The 22,275-nt window shown below is 31.8% G+C and overlaps 2 protein-coding genes and 1 pseudogene across 2 annotated transcripts; 1 reads left to right on the top strand and 2 right to left on the bottom strand.

The window, feature by feature from the left end:
* Positions 1 to 2,009: 2,009 nt before the first annotated feature.
* On the top strand, positions 2,010 to 6,064 carry LOC112771841 (pentatricopeptide repeat-containing protein At2g22070-like; annotated as a pseudogene).
* Positions 6,065 to 7,137: 1,073 nt separating this feature from the next.
* Positions 7,138 to 10,577, bottom strand: LOC112769599 (phosphoenolpyruvate carboxylase 2-like). The gene is made up of 8 exons (XM_072225657.1): positions 10,231 to 10,577; positions 9,197 to 9,591; positions 8,997 to 9,081; positions 8,585 to 8,807; positions 8,289 to 8,392; positions 8,097 to 8,184; positions 7,773 to 7,927; positions 7,138 to 7,551 (listed from the first exon to the last, which is right to left on the bottom strand). The coding sequence occupies exons 2-7, from the start codon at positions 9,514 to 9,516 to the stop codon at positions 7,833 to 7,835; spliced, it is 915 nt and encodes a 304-aa protein (XP_072081758.1). The 5' UTR covers positions 9,517 to 9,591; positions 10,231 to 10,577; the 3' UTR covers positions 7,138 to 7,551; positions 7,773 to 7,832.
* A 7,174-nt stretch (positions 10,578 to 17,751) lies between these two features.
* Positions 17,752 to 19,846, bottom strand: LOC112773299 (senescence-specific cysteine protease SAG39). Its single transcript, XM_025818380.2, has 2 exons — positions 19,309 to 19,846; positions 17,752 to 18,538 (listed from the first exon to the last, which is right to left on the bottom strand). The coding sequence occupies exons 1-2, from the start codon at positions 19,763 to 19,765 to the stop codon at positions 17,946 to 17,948; spliced, it is 1,050 nt and encodes a 349-aa protein (XP_025674165.1). The 5' UTR covers positions 19,766 to 19,846; the 3' UTR covers positions 17,752 to 17,945.
* Between the last annotated feature and the right edge of the window lie 2,429 nt (positions 19,847 to 22,275).

The raw sequence follows: 22,275 nt of genomic DNA, 5'->3' as shown, positions 1-22,275 counted from the left end.
CTCCATTGTCTAGTGCTTTGTTTCCTTGCTTGTGTTAAGATCTTCACTACCTATACAGCTTGTGCGTTGGAGCTTACTGGTGTTATCTTGATCTTCCTCCAATAGTTCATGGTCCTGAACAACAATATTGCTTTCTTTTAGCACCTCCGATGGGTGAGTTTGGTTAGCTTGGCTAACTCCTTCGTCATTATTCTCTAGCCTTCTATTGCTATTTTCATAGCTCTCCTTAGCTCAGCCTTTAAATTTTTGCTCACAGAATTTTCATTCACTATATCTTCTATATCTGTTATTAGGTTGTTGGTAAATCTGGAGCAAATTTTTGCGGATTTTGATTATTGATGACAAATTTTGATGTTGGCCTTTCATGTTTGATTGTTTCCTTTGCTATTTATTTGAGTTTTTAAGTTTGTATTTAGATGAGATTACAACATTGTGGTTGATGTAGTACTTTTAGTTTGGATGATATTTTAAAGTTTATATTATTTTACTATAAAACGGTTATTTCGAATGAACCACAGTTGAATCGGTTGAACCACTAAACCAGTAAATCAATAACTAGAATGGTTCAATGACCGGTTCGATTTTCTGAACCTTAGAAATAGTCTCTTAAGAGATGTATATTTGTTTTGAACATGACATGTATATAATGATATCAGATATATATCATTATGCACAAAAAAGAAAAAAAAAATTAAATAAACAATTCGTTTCTCAAAAAAAATGAAAAATGACGTTTGTTGTATTACCTTTTAATATATATACCAATGTTCTGAAAATCTGTTCGGACTGGTTGGTCAGACCAGTCGAATCGTGAACCGTCAAAAAAACGATTCGAACAATAGATAAAACCGCAGATTTTAAAAACCGATTGGAGATCGGTTGGTCGAACTGAACTATGACCCGATTGGTTTTTAGAGAAGGCAACTAAACGTCGCCGTTTCAATCACCAGCAATCCAAAACTCAGTCTCGCACACACACTCAGTCAGGGGGAAGGCTCCTCAATCCTCTCAATCTCATCGAGCTCACCTCCGTCCAGCCACCGTCTCGTGCCGCCGCCGTCTTCGTTCCTTCGAACAGCCACCGCCTCGTGCTCGCTCACTTCCCCTCCATCGCGCAGCAGCCAGTTTTCAGAACCTTGGCCCTCACTCACTCACCCCCTTCCCCCAACACCCCCTGTTCGTGAATCACTATCTTTGAACTCAAGCAAAGTTCAAAATCACCCAACCAAAACCCTAGGTTCTCCCTGCAATGGTTCTGAGACAGTGCCGCCGCCGTCCGTGCTGTCGGCGCCTCCGCGTCCTCTCTTGTAGCCCAGGCCCTCTCTTGTAGCTCGGCGTCCTCCTTCCCCCTGTCCCCGTCCTCCCTGGCTTCTCTGTTCGAGGTTGGAGTAGCTTGGCGCCGTCTCGCCGGTCGCCGTTCATGTCTCCATCGAAGGTTAGTGCACTGCTTTCACTTCTTCGGTTCTTCTCTTTCTTTTATGCTCTGTTTGCTGATTTTTGAATGTGAAATTGTGAATGGATTAATGGAAATCAAATAATTGATTTTGTGCTGCTGCTCTTTTTTTTTAATTCCGGAATTTTTTGTTGAAATTTTCTTGTTGCTGCTAAAAATGGAAATCAAATCATTATTGAAATTTTTTTGTTTAGCTTTATTGATTTCAGGTTTAGTGTGATTAGGGATTATTTGTTGCTGTTTTGTAATATTTGTTGCTGAATGTTAAAAATGGAAATCAAATCAAATACTGTTTGTTGCTGAATGATAATTTTTGTTGCTGAATGCTGAATGCTGAATGCTGAATGCTGAATGCTGAATGCTGAATGTTGAATGTTGAATGCTGAATGCTGAATGCTGAATGCTGAATGCTGAATGCTGTTGGTAGTATTAATTTTGTGCTGCTATTAATTTTCTGGCTGTGCTGCTGCTGCTGTGGGTTCTGGGTTCTGGTGTGCTGTGGTGTGTTTTGTGGCTCTGCTGTGTTGATCATCTTTCTCAATTGTGGATGTTCACTCCCCACTCTTCACTTGCTTTGTGTTGATCATCTTTCTCAATTCTCTCACTCGCATGAACAAGAAAACTAACTCTTTTTCTGCCCTCTGGTACCACTTCATCTTTCCTTCTATTTCTGCACTCCTTCATTGTATAGTAAGTCAACTCTTTGGATTGTTGGCATAATTGAATTGGAGATTCAAGAGACACAGTTAATTTCTTAATACTGAAAATTCACCCTTAGTTTTGATCTAATTGTTTTGTTTAGTAGGAACTAATAGAATCACTTCATGGCTTTATCATTGTTGTTTTCCAATTTATACTAGTTTCTTGTAAGAGAATTAAAGCTAGCTAGTCTTGCCTTCCATTTTGCACAAATAGGAATATGTAAATAGGGCCATTTTATCAAAACTATAGTCACAATTAGCAAGTTTAATTTAATAGTATGTGATGTAGATATGCCTATGGTACAGATATTTGAATAGAAACGAAGTATTTGTACATTATAGCTTGCATATGTTGCGGAATAGGATAATAACAATTAAGAGTATCGAGTATTGATATACTTGTTATCTCTCTTTGAAATGTTACTTTCTGTATTTACTGTTTTTAATTTAGCTTTGCATTCTCTCAGGACTTCTTGGAACAGCGATTATAGTGTTGTTTATTGGGTTTCTTTCAATATATCATGGTATTATCTGATATCTTCACACTTTGTACTATTTGAATTGGCATTTCTTTCAATAGTCACTCACAAGCTGCTTCTAATGAAAGTGGTTTTCAGAACATTGGTAATAACGCTCTTTTAATGAGAGTGGTTTTTGTTGGTGTTGGACCAACTTGGATAAAACTTAGATAAAAAATACTTGGATGTGTAGCATAGCCCAGAAAATAATTCATTACCACGTCATATATGACTTTAATTTAATAAAATTGTGACAGAAGTTAAAGTTAGTTTATAAACCAACTAACACATGATATAATTTGTAGGTTGATTTCAGAATCTAAATTCTAAATTCCTCCAACTTCTTCGCGACTTCACCAATAGAGCCTCCATCTTCATGCGGGTGCTGAATTCAACACTCTCACTTTGTGTTGATGGGGATCACAAAACCTCCCTGCACTACTTCTTATGCTTCCCATTCCGATTTATACGCCGATGTTCTCCAATCCGCTATCAAATCCAGAGACCCTTTTGTCAGAAGATCCGTTCATGCTCGAATCATCAAACACGGCCTTCACTTGGGTGTCTTCTTGATGAACAATCTCCTCAATTTCTATGCTAAAACTGGTTCCTTCTCTGATGTTCACCGCGTGTTCGCTAAAATGCTGCTGAAGACCATTTTCTCCTAGAACACCATTCTGTCAGCATATGCCAAAAGGGGGAACTTCGAAGCTGCACAGCGAGTGTTTGATGAAATTCCTGAACCCGATTCTGTTTCCTGGACTTCAATGATAGTGGGGTATAACATGTTGGGTCATTTTGATAATGCCATTCATATGTTTCTCAGGATGATTTCATGTGGAGTGTCGCCAACCCAGTTCACATTTACCAATGTTCTTGCTTCATGTGCTGCAACTGAAGCACTGGATATTGGTAGAAAGGTTCACTCCTTCATTGTAAAACTTGGATTATCCAGTGTTGTTCCTGTGGCCAATTCACTTCTTAACATGTATGCAAAGTCAGGTGATTCAGTAATGGCGAAGGTTGTGTTTGACCGGATGAGGTTAAAAGACAAATCAACTTGGAATACTATGATTTCGATGCATATGCATTTTGGTCAACTTGACCTTGGACTTGCCCTTTTTCAGGAAATGATGGATCCAGACATTGTCTCTTGGAATTCGATCATTACAGGATATACTCATCAAGGACATGATGTCAAAGCCCTTGAAATTTTTTCGCTTATGCTTAACAGTTCATCTTCAAAGCCAGATAAGTACACCTTGGAAAGTGTTCTGTCAGCTTGTGCCAATCTTGAAAATTTGAAACTTGGGAAACAAATCCATGCGTACATGGTAAGAGCTAATATAGACATATCTGGAGCCGTGAGAAATGCTCTGATCTTAATGTATGCAAAGGCTGGTGGCATTGAAATTGCTCATAGGATTGTAGATATTACAGGTATCTCAAAACTTGATGTTATATCATTCACATCACTACTAGATGGCTTTGTCAAAATTGGGGATATAAACCCGGCAAGAGATATATTTGACTCACTAGAATTTCGAGATGTAGTTGCATGGACAACCATGATTGTAGGTTATGTACAGAATGGTTTACTTAGCGATGCTTTGGATCTCTTCAGGAAAATGGTTAGAGAAGGTCCAAAGCCAAACAGCTATACTTTAGCAGCGGTTTTAAGTGTGTTTTCAAGCTTGGCTTCTCTTGGTCACGGTAAGCAGCTTCATGCAACTGCCATAAGATTGCAAGAAGCATCATCAATTTCTGTTGGTAATGCTTTAATTACTATGTATTCAAGATCAGGAAGCATCAGAGATGCAAGGAAAGTATTCAAACAGATATGCTCTAACAAGAATAAATTGACTTGGACTTGCATGATTATAGCTCTAGCTCAACATGGTTTTGGAAAAGATGCCGTAGAACTGTTCGACACTATGCTAAAACTTGACATAGAGCCTGACCAAATTACTTATGTTGGTGTCTTGTCTGCTTGTTCGCACGTGGGATTGGTACAACAGGGTAAGAGTTAATAGTTTAATGAAAAATATTCATCACATTGAACCTACCTCTAGCCATTATGCTTGCATGATTGACCTGTTTGGGCGTGCTGGATTGCTTGAAGAAGCATATCATTTTATAAAAAACATGCCTGTTGAACCAGATGTTATAGCTTGGGGTTCACTTTTGGCTTCTTGCAGGGTTCATAAAAATGTGGATTTAGCTAAAGTGGCAGCGAAAAATTTGCTTCTTCTTGATCCCAACAATAGTGGGGCTTACTCAGCACTTGCTAATATGCTTTCAGCTTGTGGAAGATGGAAAGATGCTGCTATGATTAGGAAATCCATGAAGGACAGAGCAATAAAGAAGGAACAAGGAATCAGCTGGGTTCAAATCCAGAACAAGGTCCATATTTTTGGGGTTGAAGATGGGCTTCATCCACAAAGAGATGCAATATATAGAATGATTTCAAAAATATGGATGGAGATAAAGAAAATGGGCTTTATTCCAGACACTGATTCTGTCTTGCATGATCTAGACCAGGAAGTGAAGGAACAAATCCTTAGACACCATAGCGAAAAACTCGCTATTGCATTTGCTTTGTTAAATACTCCAGGATATGCCACACTGAGGATCATGAAGAACCTTAGAGTCTGCAATGACTGTCATTCCGCTATAAAATATATCTCTAAGCTTGTCGGTAGAGAAATTATTGTAAGAGACTCCACACGTTTTCATCATTTCAATGATGGTTCATGTTCATGTCAGGATTACTGGTAGAAGAAACAGTGGAATTTCATGAAGAATCTGACTAGAACTGGGGAGTAATTTACAAATATATTAAACTGAAAATATAAAAATGTACACAGGAGCTTAAAATCATTCACTTTTTTAGATGAGTTTGCCTGAGGTCTGACTTCAAGTGGACGCGTGCTAGAATGCTTCTTGAGTCAATCAAATGCTTGTGTTCTTGTTCATGCATGTCAAGATATCTTGCAGTTGAGGTCTAATCTTACCAAATTGGAGGCGGCACATTTTCTATAACCCTGGATTTGAATCAATCAGTTCAGATAATTCGGTGGTCTCTCTTTACCTGGTCTGCTTTGGTTCATAGTATCCACACCTATTTTAATTGACTTTCATTTTTTATTTTTTTGGGGTATATTGATGACAGTTAATCATTGTATTACTCATAGTGGCTTAAGGGAAATGTATCCTATAGGAATGTAGTTTGTAGCAAGATTAAGAACATTAAGACGAGCATAAATATGTAGGTGTGATGCTTTCTCGAGAGTATATCTGTAAAGCAGAGTAATGAGTAATATGTAAGATGGAAATGTACAAGAACATAATTGACAGAAGTTGCTGATTTTATGTGTTATTTGTGTTATTCATTGGAATAATGAATATATGTCCATGATAGTTTTAATAAAAGCTTGGAAGATATATCCGTTAAGCAATGTAATTTTGCTTAAAATCATGGACAAGTCAATATTTTATTTTACACAATCATGGATCTGCTATGCCGGTGTTGATAGTACGTAGCTTTTGCTTTTTGTTTTCCAACTAGCGACTGCCTAATCTCTATTATATTTACCGTTCAATTCACTTGTAAAGTGCCATTATTTTAAAGTTGAATTATAAAAGTATTTGTCTACGTGTATAAATTATGATGCATTTCTTCTTTCATTCGTGTACATGGCCGTAACCTTTTATATCTTCCTCTTATCCTATAATGCCATGCCATATTGAAGTCTTTTAGTGGTAAAAATGGTGGACACCATACCCTGCCTCTCCAGCGTGTGCATTAATGACAACAGATAATCATCCAAGAATAACAGTGCGCCATCACATTATTTTTCATTGTTGCTGATGTGTTATACATAGTTACTTCTATAAATAATCTTGACTTGTCTCATTCAGATGTCTTTTTCTTTAAGATCTAAATTGAGAGTTTGAACCTCCTTCATCACCAGTGTTACATTTTGCTGTATTTTTCTTTATTGTATTCATATTTATGTCTAATTTTGATATAAAAAATAGTTAGATGGCTCATTTATAAAGTGGCCATTTAATGGATAGGGACCTAACCTATTTATACCTTAGACCTTCCTATTATATTAATATGTGTATGTATATATACCCTACCAAGTTGGCCACTAGTTATATGCAGCAGCAAAACTACATGGCCGTTGTTATGTTTGTGTGTTCATATTTTGTAGAAGGGTGAACAAGCATCACGCAAATTTGTTGCTTTGTCCTTTGAAACTGCCCCACAATATTTGTCAGAGGGGTCATCTGATCTTTGGCGTTATCCATCAAAATGGAGAATAGTAGGTAGGTGTTGGTCAAGCTACCTTTGTGCATGCATATATAAAAATCTAAGATATTTTTCCCCTACATTCTGGATAAGGTATGCATACAACTCACACTAGGGAAAATTAAAAACTAACAAGAAAGAAGAAAATTATGAATGTATAAGAACTTGTATTATATCAAATAGAGCATTTTATGAACCAAGCATACAAGAAAGCATTTCACAACAATAGCATCTCATAAGTAGGTACCTCTAACTAGGAGATGGAGTTGCAACACAAGGGGAAGATTTTGCTTATATTAATGTGATTGTGTTAATCTGTGTATGATTTACATCTGACTCTTTTTCATAACATGTCAAGTTCGAAGTGATTTTCATAGAGAAAAGGGTGCCTAGAACTACGTACACTAAGTTACATCTGGGTTTTCTTTAATTTTACTTACAATGGTGCCCCATTTAATGATGAGAAAATTATGGAAACTTGAGTGGTTTGGAGATTCTAGACATCTACTGCATCAACAGGAAGAGAAGTGGCCCTGTAAAGGGACTGTGTAAGCAAAGCTCCTGCAAAGAATGAAATAAAAAACGTAAGAAATCAATTTTAAGGAGCAACATAAATATTTACTGCTCCAAAACCACCGTGGATAAACCTAAAGAATATGTATGATATAGGTAATTATAAGTGTCCACAAAAATTAGAAAGTACCACGGTAAAGAAGGAACTCAGTATGTGACTACAGACCATAAGGTGATTGCAGTTTATAGGGCTGTTCTGAGGACAATACCTGCTCAACATTTGTGAAGGTTGTCTCTTCGGGGATGTCAGAGGTTCCATTGGCTAATAACTAGCGAGCACGTTTGCGTGTATTGTATAGTTTGTCCCTCACATCACCAAGAATAACACGATATGGCTCATTTGGAGGAATCTGCTTCCAAAATTCTGAAGGAATGAAGAAATTATTACAATGAATGACATTCAAGAGCAACTGAATTTTACTTGCCAAGTATTCAACTATAAATGAATCAATAGGTGTGAACAGTTCAGTTTTGTAGATTCCAATGAAGATTTCAATAGTTCATTATGCAGTTCAGAGAAAAGTAGAACATACCAATGTAATGTTTTGCATCTCTCCTTGAGGACACATGGAGTTCATCAGCACGAACACGAAGCTCATCATTGCAGTGCCACATAGACAGCTAAAAATGCAGATAGAATCAATAATTTAAGAATCATGCTTTTAATGCTTTCACAAAATTATTACATACCAAATACATTGTTATAATAGCAGCATATTTGATACCTCAAACATGAGATCTTCTATCTGAGAGAAGTATAAATTAGCAGCCATCATTCTAGCCAGCAAACACACATCCCTTGTAACTTCAGGGGATACCCTAGGGTTACCTGTAATGGACATTATACATATGAAGCTGAGAATCAAAACTCAAGAAAAACAAACAAAGAAATAGCGAAGCATCATGGACGAGGTGAAGATATTTTAAATCCATGCCACATGAATATTTTAAAGATTATTAAGTTTGAGATTTAACGAGAAATAAGTTTGTGTGCTAATTTTTGGGAAAAAAAGTAAGGTACCATCACGATCTCCTCCCATCCAAGAAGAGAATTGAATAAGAGGGGCATTGTATGGGACACGCTCATTTATTCCGGTGTTCTTCAGAGCTGTATCAACACGGCGCAAAAACTTTGGTACACCTTTCCATATTGTCTCATGAAAGTAGCTCATTCCTGCCCTCATCTCATCTTGTGGTGTTGGAGGACTACTTCGAATTTCATCTGTGCGAAATGCAGCTTGAATCTGCATGAGAGAAACATCTTTAGAGCCATTGCTTTACCATAAACATAGCCACATATATGTAACCACAAATTTGAAACCATAAAATTTACTGACATATCAAAGGGAAATGGTAATAGAAATCATACACAGCTGACAATAAATAAGAAAAGAAACCCAAATGCACAACAGTACACAGAATCAAGAATGCACCTCTCTTTGGAGAGCCTCATCAAGTTCCTGCTTATCATCCGGTGTTATGTCTTTCGCATACAACTGTGTCAGACAGTTCCTTATCCTGAAAAAAGAGGACAATGATTACCAATGAGATCAATGATTTCCAGATTCTGGTGAATTGAAACGATAAATTCGCAGTTAATGGACTATAATTATTCCTGAGTCCAGTGACAAACCTTCCATGCTTTTGCAGCAGAGATCGACGAATGGACTGAGTGGGATGAGCAGTTAGGACCAAATCTACAGTTTGGTTCTTCAAAGCATCAAACACTTCCTGTGGGAACTTCTTCAGTTCAGTCACAAGCCTCTTGAAGGTTTCTTCAATGTCAGATTCAGTGATGGCAGAGTTCTCATCAGCAAAATCGCCCTTCTTTAATAGCTTAATCCTTCTTCGGTAGGCAATTTGGACTTCTTCTGCCAAGTTAGCCAAATTAAGCATGTGGGAAAATGATTTGGCAATGACAATAGAATCCCCAGCATCAAGACCAGTTAGCATATTCCCAAGTTCCTCCAACTTCTCAGTCTTATGCTTCCCTTCATACTCAGCTGAAAGCTCATAACAATCTTGAACCTATTAAGCATCAAATTGTTGAAACTATAAGCCACAACAGGAAAATAACAAAAAGAAAAAATTACAAAACAAAGCGGAATATTTGGTTCCCCTTTTTGAGTCAGTGACAATCCTTAGTATGTAACATGTTTGAGAGTACTTGTGCATATTAAACTTCTCCCCTCTTTTCTAGAGTCAATAGATCAAAATATTACCAGGAAAGAAAAAAAGGAGCAGATTTTGTGCATCATATCAAAGTGGAACTGAATTTATTTACTTAAGAGTTTGCATTTACTTATGACTCTAAAACAAAATAAAAAAGAGTAAAGGCCCCTGGTTCTAGATTAACGTTTCTGTTGCATTCCAATTGCTACAATTGAAGAAAAATTACGAGTAAATGCAGCTGAAACATTGAAGTACTACCATGATAGTGACACAGAGCAAAAATCTACAGAGTAATTTGAAAACTGTATAGTCAACTAAAGATTGGAAAAGTGAAAATTTCTCAAATCCAGGGACACACTACCATACAAATCAAAAGGGAAACGTCCAAACACCAACAAGGATTAATCTTTCCATGAAATTCGAAATGGGGTTTTAAGAAATCAGCTAAAATTAAACCAAAAGTAAAGTCCTTGATAGAAAATTGAGGTGAATTACCGTTTGCCTGATATCTTCACCATGCAAATCCCGAAGAATGTCAAGGAATCGATCAAGCAACAAAGCATCATACTCAACAAGCTTGTCATCATCAGAAACCTTCCTTGGTACCACGCTTTAGGGTTTAAAAGCGTGGTCATATCTCGCTATCGCCACGCTTTTAAAGCGTGGAAAGGGAGGCTTGCTATGCGATATCCTTTAGGACTTACTCGACTCTAGATAGCCTTTGGAACCTATTCCATTAAGCCTAGTGACATCAATCCCCTTAGTTCAAGCGCAAGGGAATGGATCAAAGAACAAAAAACCTTTCCAATTCAGTCCCTTTACTAGGCAGCAGCTCCTGCTGTACCGTCGCCATATCTCACTATTGCCACTTTTAAAAGCGTAGCCATATCTCTAACTATTGGCACCCTTTAAAAGCGTAGCCATATCTTTCGTTGTTGTCACGTTTCAAAAGCATAGCTGTATCTAGTTATTGGCACGCTTTAAAAGTGTAGTCATATCTTCTTGCATATGGCCACTCTTAAAAGTGTGGCAATAGATAAAAGCGTGGCGACAAAAAAACGTGGTCATAGGTCACCAAAAACGTGGCGATAGAGCAACCGGCACGCTAGCAGATGTGATCCTTTCAAAAGCGTGCCGGTTGCTCAAAAAACATAGCGAAAAGCTATCGCAACGCTTTTTTCCACTTTTCGTCACGCTTTAAAAGCGTAGCAAAATCCTGGTTATCTTGTAGTGAGGGTTTAGAGTTTAGAGTTTTAGGGTTTAGGGGTTTAGGGTTTTAGGGATCTAGTATCAGGGGATAACTTTAAAGGAACCGTAACTTGTTTCGAGTGTGTTTTTCCCTAATTTAAAGGAGTTAGCCAACTCCTTTAATAGTTTGTGATGCACCCTCAATGGCGGGATGTGCATCAGTCCACCAAAACCTAATTTCCGAACAACCGCTTTCTTTGCCTCGCTCATATTTTTAAAATTTTCACTTAATAATCTGGTGGCACAATTCAAGTCTTTGGTTTGCTGTAAAAAAAGTAAAATTAGAGTCATTTAAATAACATATATTTGTATTCGGAAAAATTGATTTGTTCTAAGACATATATTTGTACTTACATTGTATTTTTTTCACTTTGGTTCTTGATTGCCATTTTTACAATTTTACTGCAATGAAAAAGAGATACTGTCATTAGATAAAAAAATAAACCCAAATATCAGAGATATACACCCAAATATCAGTTAGACACACCCAAATATCAGCCACATGCACCCAAATTCAGTCCTATAAATATTTTATTTTTTCAATTAAACGAAATTAAATGAATTCAAAATCATATCTAACTCAACAAAATATGTATAAAATGACACTATAAGGTCAAGTACAATTAGAACAGTACCAGTTAGACTTCAATAATCCTAATATATATATCAGTCCCATACGCCTCTACATTTTTTTGGATTACATGACATTATATGAGTTCAGAAAGATATTTAAGTTTAAAATACCACTAGAAGCAACAGTCGCATTCCAAGTCCGACATATACACCCAAAAATCCGCCATATACACCAAAAAATCCGCAATACACCCAAAAATTATTTAGAAGTGGAAGAGTCTTTCATGTAAACATGCATAAATCTATTTAAAAAACATGTAAACATGCACAAAATATGTACCAAAACAGGTCAAAATATACGTTAAAACATTCACTAGAAGTACGTAAAATAGGGTAAACGAAGAACAGTTTCATCAGAACAGTAATATGATATCTAAACCAAGAACAGTGAAACAGAGAGAGAAATACTGACGATATAGTGCTTCGATTTCGAAATCAGAAACAGAAATGTGAAAAACCTAGAAGAACAGTAAAACAGTACCTTGTATGATGTTTGTTCGTTCTTTTTGGTATTTTTTGATGGAGATTTAAATGATTCCTTCTTGATTTCTTCTACTTTTTGCCAAGAGTTGGACGGTTTCTTCAGAACTTTGTTTTGTTTCGAACTTGGCTTGAATCTCGAGAGTTTGGGTATTGATTGAGGAAGAAGAGGAAGAGTTTTTCATTATGAGTGCGTTTTGGAAAAACGAAACGTTTGAGTAAGGTGCGTGGTTTTTACGTTCGAGTGTGGGGAGTGTGGTGCGCGTCGTTTTTGTTGGGTTCGGGCAAACTTGTAGAACTTGTAACTCAAAAAGGCTTGTATGTATAGCAGGCTTGTAAAATATATTTTTAATAAAATGGCAATTATGATTATTCCTGAGTTTTTTATTTTGATGACTTACTATTGAAAATTTAATATATTCTATCGTATATAAGTTATTAAAATTATTAAATTTGTTTATAAATTTTAATTAATTAATAAATTTTATTTTTATTTATTTTAATTATTTATTTGATATTATAATTTATCTCATAAAATTTGAAATTTTTTTAAATAAATAATTTAATTATTTTAGTTACCAAAATAAATAATTTGTAGCGTATTTATCAATTTACACCACATTTATTTATCTCGTTTACAGTGTAAACGAGAGATGTGTATTTTTTTAATTTTTATATATCTTGTTTACACATAAAAAATTATCTCGTTTATAATGTAAACGAGATATATGTATTTATAAATAATTAAATATAACTTTTGAAAATAATAAAAAATATTAATAATTTAAATTGGACTAAACGTTGTAACAAACTAAGTAGAAAAAATTCTATATTTTATGCCAATACAATTGTGACATTCATTAAATGTGTCATCAAATAAATCAAGTATATTTAAATTATATTTCAAATTTTTATATATTCTCATGTGATAAACGAAATTTGAAATATATATAATTTAAATTTAAAAATTAATACTCAAGAGAGTACTTGAAAAATTTAAAAATTTTGTCAGTTAAAAATTATATCTCAGTTAAAAATTTAAAATATTATTTGAATTGATTTAGTGCAAATCCTAATAAAAAACCATCAGTGATGGAAGTGAGTGAGTGGAAAAAATAATAGTTTTACGAGTGAGTAGTTAAAAAAAAAATAATCGTGTTAATAGTGGGCAGTTTAATGGTGCGCTTAGACGTGTTAACGTGTCCATCTTTTCTATTATTTAAAATAGACGGTTTATTTTCTCTATTATTTAAAATTGTTCATCTTCTCTATTATTTGAAACATTCCATTTTTTTGAGTTTGGTCTAATTTAAATTATTAATATTTTTTATTATTTTCAAAAATTATATTTAATTATTTATAAATAAAAACGAGATCATTTTACACGTATCTCGTTTATAAGATAATGTTGCACGTATCTCGTTTACAGTGTAAACAAGATACGTGTATTTTTTTTTATTTTCATATATCTCGTTTACAATATAAATATAAATTGGTAAAATTATTTATTTTTAAAAAAAGTCTCTAAAATTTGTCTTATATACTACTTTTTTTTTTCATCTATAGCATCATAATTTTAAAAATTAACTATATTATAATGTACCATTTAATTAGGATATATATAAATATATATTAGGAATAGAATTAATATTTTTTTAAGTGTTATTTTAAATTAATTTGTCAAAAGATATTTCAAAAGAAAAAGGAGATATTAAAAACAAATTTAGATTCGTTGAGATACTGTATAAATTTTTTTTAAGATTTTATTGAAGATGTTTATTTTAGATTATTTGTTAAATGTAATTTTAGATTTTTATAGTTAAAACTAAATTTAAAAATAATTTTAAGTAAGTAATCACAATTCAAGGAGCAGAATAATGTTACATTATTATCATATTCGTAACTAGAGTTGTTGCTTCTAATATTTAATCCATGAAATTAGGGTGTAATAGGATTGGTTTGGGTTGAGTTTGAAAGAAATTGAGAACTGAATTGATTAAATTTGATCGTTTTAAAATAGATAGGATAAATATATTTTTGTGATTAAATCCAAAACGATCATATCAGTTGGCATTGATTTGAATACCAATTAGAATTAGATTTCTAAAAAAAAAAAATTACAACGAAGAAAAATAAGAATAAAAGATATATTTTAAAATGATCAAATTTAATGAGTTCAGTTCTTAATTTTTTCCAAACTCAACCTAAGCCCATCCGATTATACCCTAACTTTATGGATTAAACATTAGAAGCAACAACTCTAATTATGAATCTGGCGATAATGTAACACTATTCTACTCTTTGATTTGTGATTACTTACTTAAAATTATTTTTAAATTTAGTTTTAATTATAAAAATCTAAAATTACATTCAACTAATAACCTAAAATAAACATCTCCAATAAAATCTAAAAAAAAAAATGTATACAGTACCTCAATGCATCTAAATTTGTTTTTAATATCTCTTTTTTCTTTTGAAGTATTTTTGACAAATTAATTTAAAATAACGCTTTAAAAAATATTAATTTTATTCTTAATATATATTTATATATATATCCTAATTAAATGGTATGTTATAATATAGTTAATTTTTAAAATTATGATGCTATAGATGAAAAAAAAAGTAATATATAAGACAAGTTTTATGAGATAAATTATAATATCAAATAACTAATTAAAATAAATAAAAAAAATTATTAATTAATTAAAATTTATAAACGAATTCAATAATTTTAATAACTTATATACCAATAGAAGAATATGTTAAATTTCTAATAGTAAGTCATAAAAAAAAACTCAATAATAATTATAATTATTATTTTATTAAAAATATATTTTAGAGATTATAATTAATGTGTTTGTAGTTTTAAAACTCCTCTTAAAAAGTTAAGAATAAGTTACGATTTTGTAGTTTAAATAATATTTTTTTTGGGTAATAGTTTAAATAATGTTTGGGCTAATGTTATTTTTTTATTTTTATTTGGGCCTGTTTTAGGCTTATTTTATTTTTAAATTGCTATTGGATCTTTACAAAATTATAATAGAAACAAAAATTAAAAACTTCTTAACAAAAAAAAATTAAAAACTTTAGAAAGTTAAAAAGACAAAATACTTCTTTATAGTGAATTTGAAAAAAAAAAAGTATAATATGTTTTAATTAATTGCAAAAAGATAAAATATTTTTTTGGGAATTAGAGTTGTTTTTTTTTTTTTCAAAGATAGGGAGATTTAAACCTACAACTTCTTATATGAGTATGGAAAGACTATGCCATTTGAACTATAACTCATTGACTAGATTAAAGTTGTTTGATTTTTAAAAAATAAAATAAATTATGTTTGAATGTAAAAAAGATAAAATTATTCCTGTTGAAGATTTAGTTTAAACTTTCAAAATATCCATTTAAAGTTTAATTAAAAAGATAAAAATATATTTTTAATATTAATGTTGTTTAAATATATTTAAATTTAAAAATTTGAATTTAATATTAAAAAATTAAAATATTATGTTTAAGATAAATTTTAAAAAGACCAAAATTTTTTTAGTATTAATGTTATTTAATAAAAATTAAAATGTTAATTTTTTTTTTTTTTTTTGTCAAGGCCAGTCACCCAGTCCAACACAAACAGAGACCTGAAAACCCCACTCCACCCAACGCCTAATACCATCTCCTTCGTCACTGCAGTTCGTGCACCCTTGAAGCAAGATTGGGATTGGTAGAAAAAGTTTTAACGCGGTCTGTTCTCCATCGCTCTGGTTCTGCAGTCATCTCTGCTCCTCCTTGGTCACATGTAATCTTTCCTCTATACTGGATTCAAGTGCTCCAGTGATCGGCGACGCTTCCTCCACCTCGATTTCAAGAGGTTCACTCTCTGGCGTATGGGTCTTGCCTTCGGCCGACGCCGCCGCTTGTCTTCTGTGGTTCCATGTTGATTCCCTGTTGCTAATTGATCTCCGTCTGCAACGGCTTTAAATCCCTAACGTTTTAAAATTGGCTCAATGTTGTCCTACCGTTTGGGATCTATTAACAGAATTGGCGGTGGGATAAAGTTGAGACGATTTTGAAACGTTAGGAACTTAAATAAGACAAAAATGTCAGGGACAAAAACGATACATAAAAATAAATTTTAATTTTATCTTTCAATAATATCAATTTTTTACGGTATATCGTTATTCAATTATTTTTAACCACATCTAAGTAAATTAAATTTAATCACATTACTTTTATTTTAAATAAATTTATTTTTTTTATAATTTTACTCATCATGAAATTTTTATAAAATGACTTGTACATAAACTTACGAAAAAGAAAAAAATAATACATATACAATAAAGTATAAATTGTACCTTTTGTCTCTAACGTGTCAAAATTCTTTAACGTTTAAGAGTAAAAATTTTTAAAAGTAAAATTATAAAAAAATAATACATATATAAAGTATAAATTATAAAAATCTTCAACATTCTCACTATTTCCTTACACGTGTGAAGATGGAGGTTTTGTGATCCCCATCAACACAAAGTGAGAGTGTTGAATTCAGCACCCGCATGAAGATGGAGGCTCTATTGGTGAAGTCAGCGAAAAAATTGGAGGAATTTAAAATTTAGGTTCTGAAATCAACCTACAAATTATATCATGTGTTAGTTGGTTTATAAACTAACTTTAACTTCCGTCACAATTTTATTAAATTAAAGTCATATATGACATGATAATGAATTATTTTTTGGGCTATGCTACACATCCAAATATTTTTTATTCAAGTTTTATTTAAGTTGGTCCAACGACACCAACAAAAACTACTCTCAAAAAGCGTTATTAATTATATACTCTTTACAGTCTTTTGTATATTTTTTATGGTATTGTTCGGTTGTTCGGTTCCTGAACAGGTTGGGGGTGCTGAATACTCTGAATTGACAGGGGATCTAGATCCGAATCGTTCTCGGGTGATGGGATCTCACGAACTGACGTGGTGGGGAGAGGAGAAGGGCTCGAGGATCTTCCAAACTGGTCGGTGCGACGTGGGGGAAAGCCATCTGCAAAAGAGACTCCGACGCTCAAGTCAGAATCTGTAAAAGGTGGCAGAAAAAATAAGGGATAGGTGTCATACCTCTAGGAGGGGTAGGGCTCTCCCTTTGTATAATCTGTATTGGAGTGGATCTCTCATGGGTAGTCCCACCTTTCAGGAAGTTTCCTTCTCCAGCTGTCAGGTGCCTCGTGGAGGGATATTTGGATCGTTCATCGGTTCGGGTTTTGTCAACCCATCGGATCGACCGGCCGCTCGGACTCGAGCATTGGGCCAGCTGGGCTAGGCCGGAACAGGTATGAAAAATAATTTTTTCATTTTTTATCAATTATTTTTATTGTTAGATATAACAAATGTAGAAGGAAAAAAAAAAAACAAATTCTTAAAAAAATAACGGGAATGGAATAAGCTTCGCTTGGCTACTGAACATGAATCTGTTTGTACATTGTTGATTGTTCCTTCATATGATTAAGCTCTTTATTGTCCTTTTATTCCTTTTAGCTAAGAATACTTAGGATATACTGATATAGCATTCATCTTTATAAAAAAATGTCATTATCAAAGACTATGGCATATATATATTACAATAATAATGCTAGAATCTAAGAGGAAACAAAAGCATTGAATATATGGCATATATACCAAGGACCATTTCTTTATATGATTGAGAATAAGATTATTTTTCATACATAGCACCAGTACTTACAAAAACACACGAGAAGCTTAAATTAAGAGCATGCATATGCATATAATAATAACAATTAACCCTTTATTTTTATTTATAATTATTATTATCACATCATGCATGCATGAACTAGAGTACTTAATTAATTAAGCAAAAGCGACTGGATAAAGAGGATTAATCGCAAGACCACATAAACCCTTGTTAGATTTTATGTCTCTCTTCATCCTCATGTAACCATTTTCGCCCCAATTTTTGCCCCATGAATTTTTTACTATCCAATACTTAGTACCATCTTCGGTTGAACCGTAACCAACTACGGCAACAGCATGGTCGGTCTTAGTTCCACATTTTCCGGCGAAAACCCCGCCGGAGTAGAACTGGAAAGCCTTTTGGCCGGCTTCAATGTCAACTCCGACCGGTTGGTTCGCGACGGCTTTGAGGAGCGCCTTTTCATTGTTTTTAGGAACATTTTCGTAGCCCTTGATAGAGGCTACAGGTTCCTTCTTCTTAGAATTGCAAGTCCTATCAACATGTTTGTAAGGGTATTTTGCTTCACTTGCAATCCCTCCTTTTTTAGCTATGAATTTGAACGCATCTTCCACGAAACCGCCACTACATCCACCAGATTTTCCTCTAACACAATCTACTAGTTCTTGCTCTGAGAGGGATTCTAATTTTCCTGTGCTAATTTGGTGGATACCTTCTACTGTAGCCACGGCTGCAAAAGCCCAACAGCTACCTATAGTGTTGGTTAAAAAAGGAAGAACAAATATCAACGTTACGTTAGCAAATAATTAATTCCATAATGTTAGAGAGTCAAAAAGAAAAATCAGAATTTTTTTTTATTTAATATTTATTAATTATTCAAGTTATAGTTATTTACTTATTTTTAGTTAAATTTTTTTAATTATTAAATAATTTCGTAATTAAATTTTTACATATTAGTGTCTTAACTAATCTAGCTCGTACATTTGTTATTACTGTACATACTTAATTTATAAAAATAATTAGATTAATAGGTATATTAGTGCCTACTAATACATTAATATGATATACATATAACAAAAAAATGTGTATGTTTTAAAATTATATTTCATCTATGTACCAAAAAATAAACAATTTTTCATCATTTTTAGTTTTCAACATTATTTTTAAAACATTCAAATTGAAAATAAATAGCTATATGTTTTTACAATACATAAAAAATGCATATTAAATGTGTTTAAAGAATATCCAAATATCAAATTAAATTTTATTTTTATTTTTATTATTATTATTATTATTATTATTATTATTATTATTATTATTATTATTATTATATATACAATTATTTTATATTAGTAATACAAAATTATCGTCTCAAAAATGTTACATGCAAAAACATCTAATATTTAGATGAAAATATGAAACTCAGTTCATCATGATATACTACACGCACGGAAATTCCTTAACCTGAAATAATAATAGAAATAAACATGAAAAATACAATTATATATGGTAATTACATACCACAATCTTTCTGGTCCTTGATTGGAGTAACAGCACCTCTTTTCCTCCAGTCCATAGTTTCAGGAATGTCTGTGACATTTTCATACTTAAAAGGTGTTTCAATTTCTTCCATGCCCAATAAACCAAGTGACCCCTTTTTACCATTAAGTGATGAAGCCTTAAATTCTTCAAAGGTTTGGTCAGCAAATTGATTAACACCAAGTTTGAAAGTTAAGTTCTTATTATTAGCATTGAATGACTCAATGAACTCAACGTTTTCTTTGAATATTTGGTAACGTTTTTCTTTTTCAGCAACATCTTTGTAATACTTCCCATGTTCTACCATCCATTGCTCGTGTCTCTCGGGTGACCATGCCTCCAGCTCAACAAGCTTGCGAGACATTGTTACCCGAGAGTTCCATAAAGCAAGGATGACGAACAAAGCTAAAACATAAAGGCTTTGGCTAAAGGAAGCCATGGATTGATGCTTGGAATAGTGTAGGGATATATAGGTGATGAGGGTTTTTGTTATGATAAACTGAGAAGGAAAACTTGAATGTAACAAACATATATAGAGGGTGCTATTTATAGTTGCAAACTAAGTGTGTGATGTTATGATTTTCGATTAAAATTTTTAATTTATTTATTTAGTTTTTATGTATTCAAAGAGGACCCGTCCTTATCCAAGTCGTGCGTGCGTCTCATTCCCAATCTCACATTTGGACTCAAATTCTTGAAGATAATCATGGTCTTAATATAAATTTCAATCGAAGAAAAAGTTGAACAAAATAAAAGTTTTAAATTTGAAGTAAGAACGAAAATAAATTATGAAAATATTATAATTAAAAATAAAAAACAAAAAAAGATCACAAATAATAAATACTGCATTTTTCGTCGGGCATGTATATGTATATATAAAAACAACTATATTATGTGTGCACCAGGCCAAAATCAGTCACCAAAATCAATTACTATAAAATATATATTAAAATATAAATAGACATAAAAAAAATAAATTAAATAATACATATATTTATACACAAATATATCTATAATTGATTTTAGTGACTAATTTTAATGTACACATAATATTTTTGATAAAAAATTAAAAAAAGTCTATTTGTGTATCATCTTTAGCCACTACAAATTTTTTTTTTCTTTTAGTTTATCTTTCTTTAACTTACATTTAAGAACTTTAACTGAAAAAAATTCGAATTGAAATTAAAAAAATTAAGAACTTTGTTTAGCATCAAACTTGAACTAACATTCATATAACAATATTTATAATTAAGTTAGCTTGGTCTAATAGTTAGTTCATTAGTCTGTTTAAATAAGTGTTAGGACTCAGAAGTTCAAATCCTGTCTTATGTATGTAACAATTTATTAGCCGACACCTGTCAGACTGAAAAATACTGTGAGAAACCAAAATATATATATATATATATATATATATATATATATATATATTTACAAAAATATATTTAACAAGTACCAATAATGCATGGATAGTTGGTTTAGTTATAAAACACTAAAACATGGCCGTGATTGATCTCAAATTTGAATTCTGTAAATAGAAAATTTGATACTGAAAGCGATTAATTTTTCTTTTATCCAAATTAATGACATTTCTAATAATAAAATCTAAATATCAAATACAAAGAGAGAAAAGTGTATATTATTATAGAGTTTAATTTTAATACAGTATAAATAATTTTATATACATGATTATCTAATTAGATTTATGTATTTAGATTATATTTTAAATAATAAATTTAAAAATTAAGTATTTTTATTAATGTAATAATATATAAGTAATTATTCTATGAAAATTTATACTGAACAGCATGTAAAAATTAAGTTCATTAAATTAATGATTTAATGTAAAGTTAATCTCATATATTTTGGGACTTAATGCTAATAGGTGTCTATGAAATGGGAAGATAATTCCCCATACATAGAGAGTAGTCGTCCATGTATACTTGCTTTAATTTATATCATAAATAATCTTTTACTAAAGATATTTAGTGTCAAAATAACTTTTGTACTATGTATCTATATGACACAAATAGTATGTATAAGAACATTTGTAAAATGTGAAGGAAATACAAAAGAAACTATCTTCTTTTGAAAATAGACAAGTTTACTCCTCAAAAGTCTCTTTTCAAGAGTGGAATATTGATTCTTTCTTAGACTACTATAGTGTAGTGAGCATCTACCACTAATTAAATCAACACCCTTATTATTAATAGTTTTATTACTTCATTTCAAATAACTCAAAAGAAAAAGATGATCAATACAAAAATTAAACTATGTTATCTTATTCTGAGATAAAAATCTACGTGCATGTAAAAAATTAGTTATTAAATACGTAATAATATATTTATATATAAATATATATTATTTAATTTAATTTAACATATATTTTATATGTTTAACCTATATTTTATATGAATGAACTGATTTGGTCAATTGTTAATAATGTATGTATAGAGATTAATTCTCATATATAAACAGTATGTGCTATTCGATCACATTAGCAGACAATTTGACATGGTAGATCCTTAATGATAAAATGAAAAAAAATTGTCTTTTATAAATCTCATATATTATCATGAAAATTAATTTTTTTTAAAGTTTAAATGAATAAAAAAATCATAAAAATAATTATATCTCTAACATATTCTCTTATACAAGAGTTTTTTTTTTGGATTTGTATAAATTTTTTATATAATTTTTTTATTTATCTTATATTATTATTTTTTTTGAAAATAACAATGATCGAATATTAGACATCTTAATCATATAAGTTCTCATATTATATCATGATACTCTTTTTTTTAAAAGTTTAAATTAATAAGATGAGACATGCAAATAATTATATCTCTAACAAATTAAACATAAATTGAATACTAGATTTAATCTCTTTTTAAAATGCATATATTTTTTTTAGATATATCATTATTTATATGTATCTCTATTTATCAAGTA

This window comes from Arachis hypogaea, chromosome 18 (genome assembly GCF_003086295.3).
Source record: "Arachis hypogaea cultivar Tifrunner chromosome 18, arahy.Tifrunner.gnm2.J5K5, whole genome shotgun sequence".
Classification (NCBI taxonomy): Eukaryota; Viridiplantae; Streptophyta; class Magnoliopsida; order Fabales; family Fabaceae; genus Arachis; species Arachis hypogaea.
The sequence above is the reverse complement of the archived record's forward strand: the minus strand, read 5'-3'. Positions and strand labels throughout refer to the sequence as shown.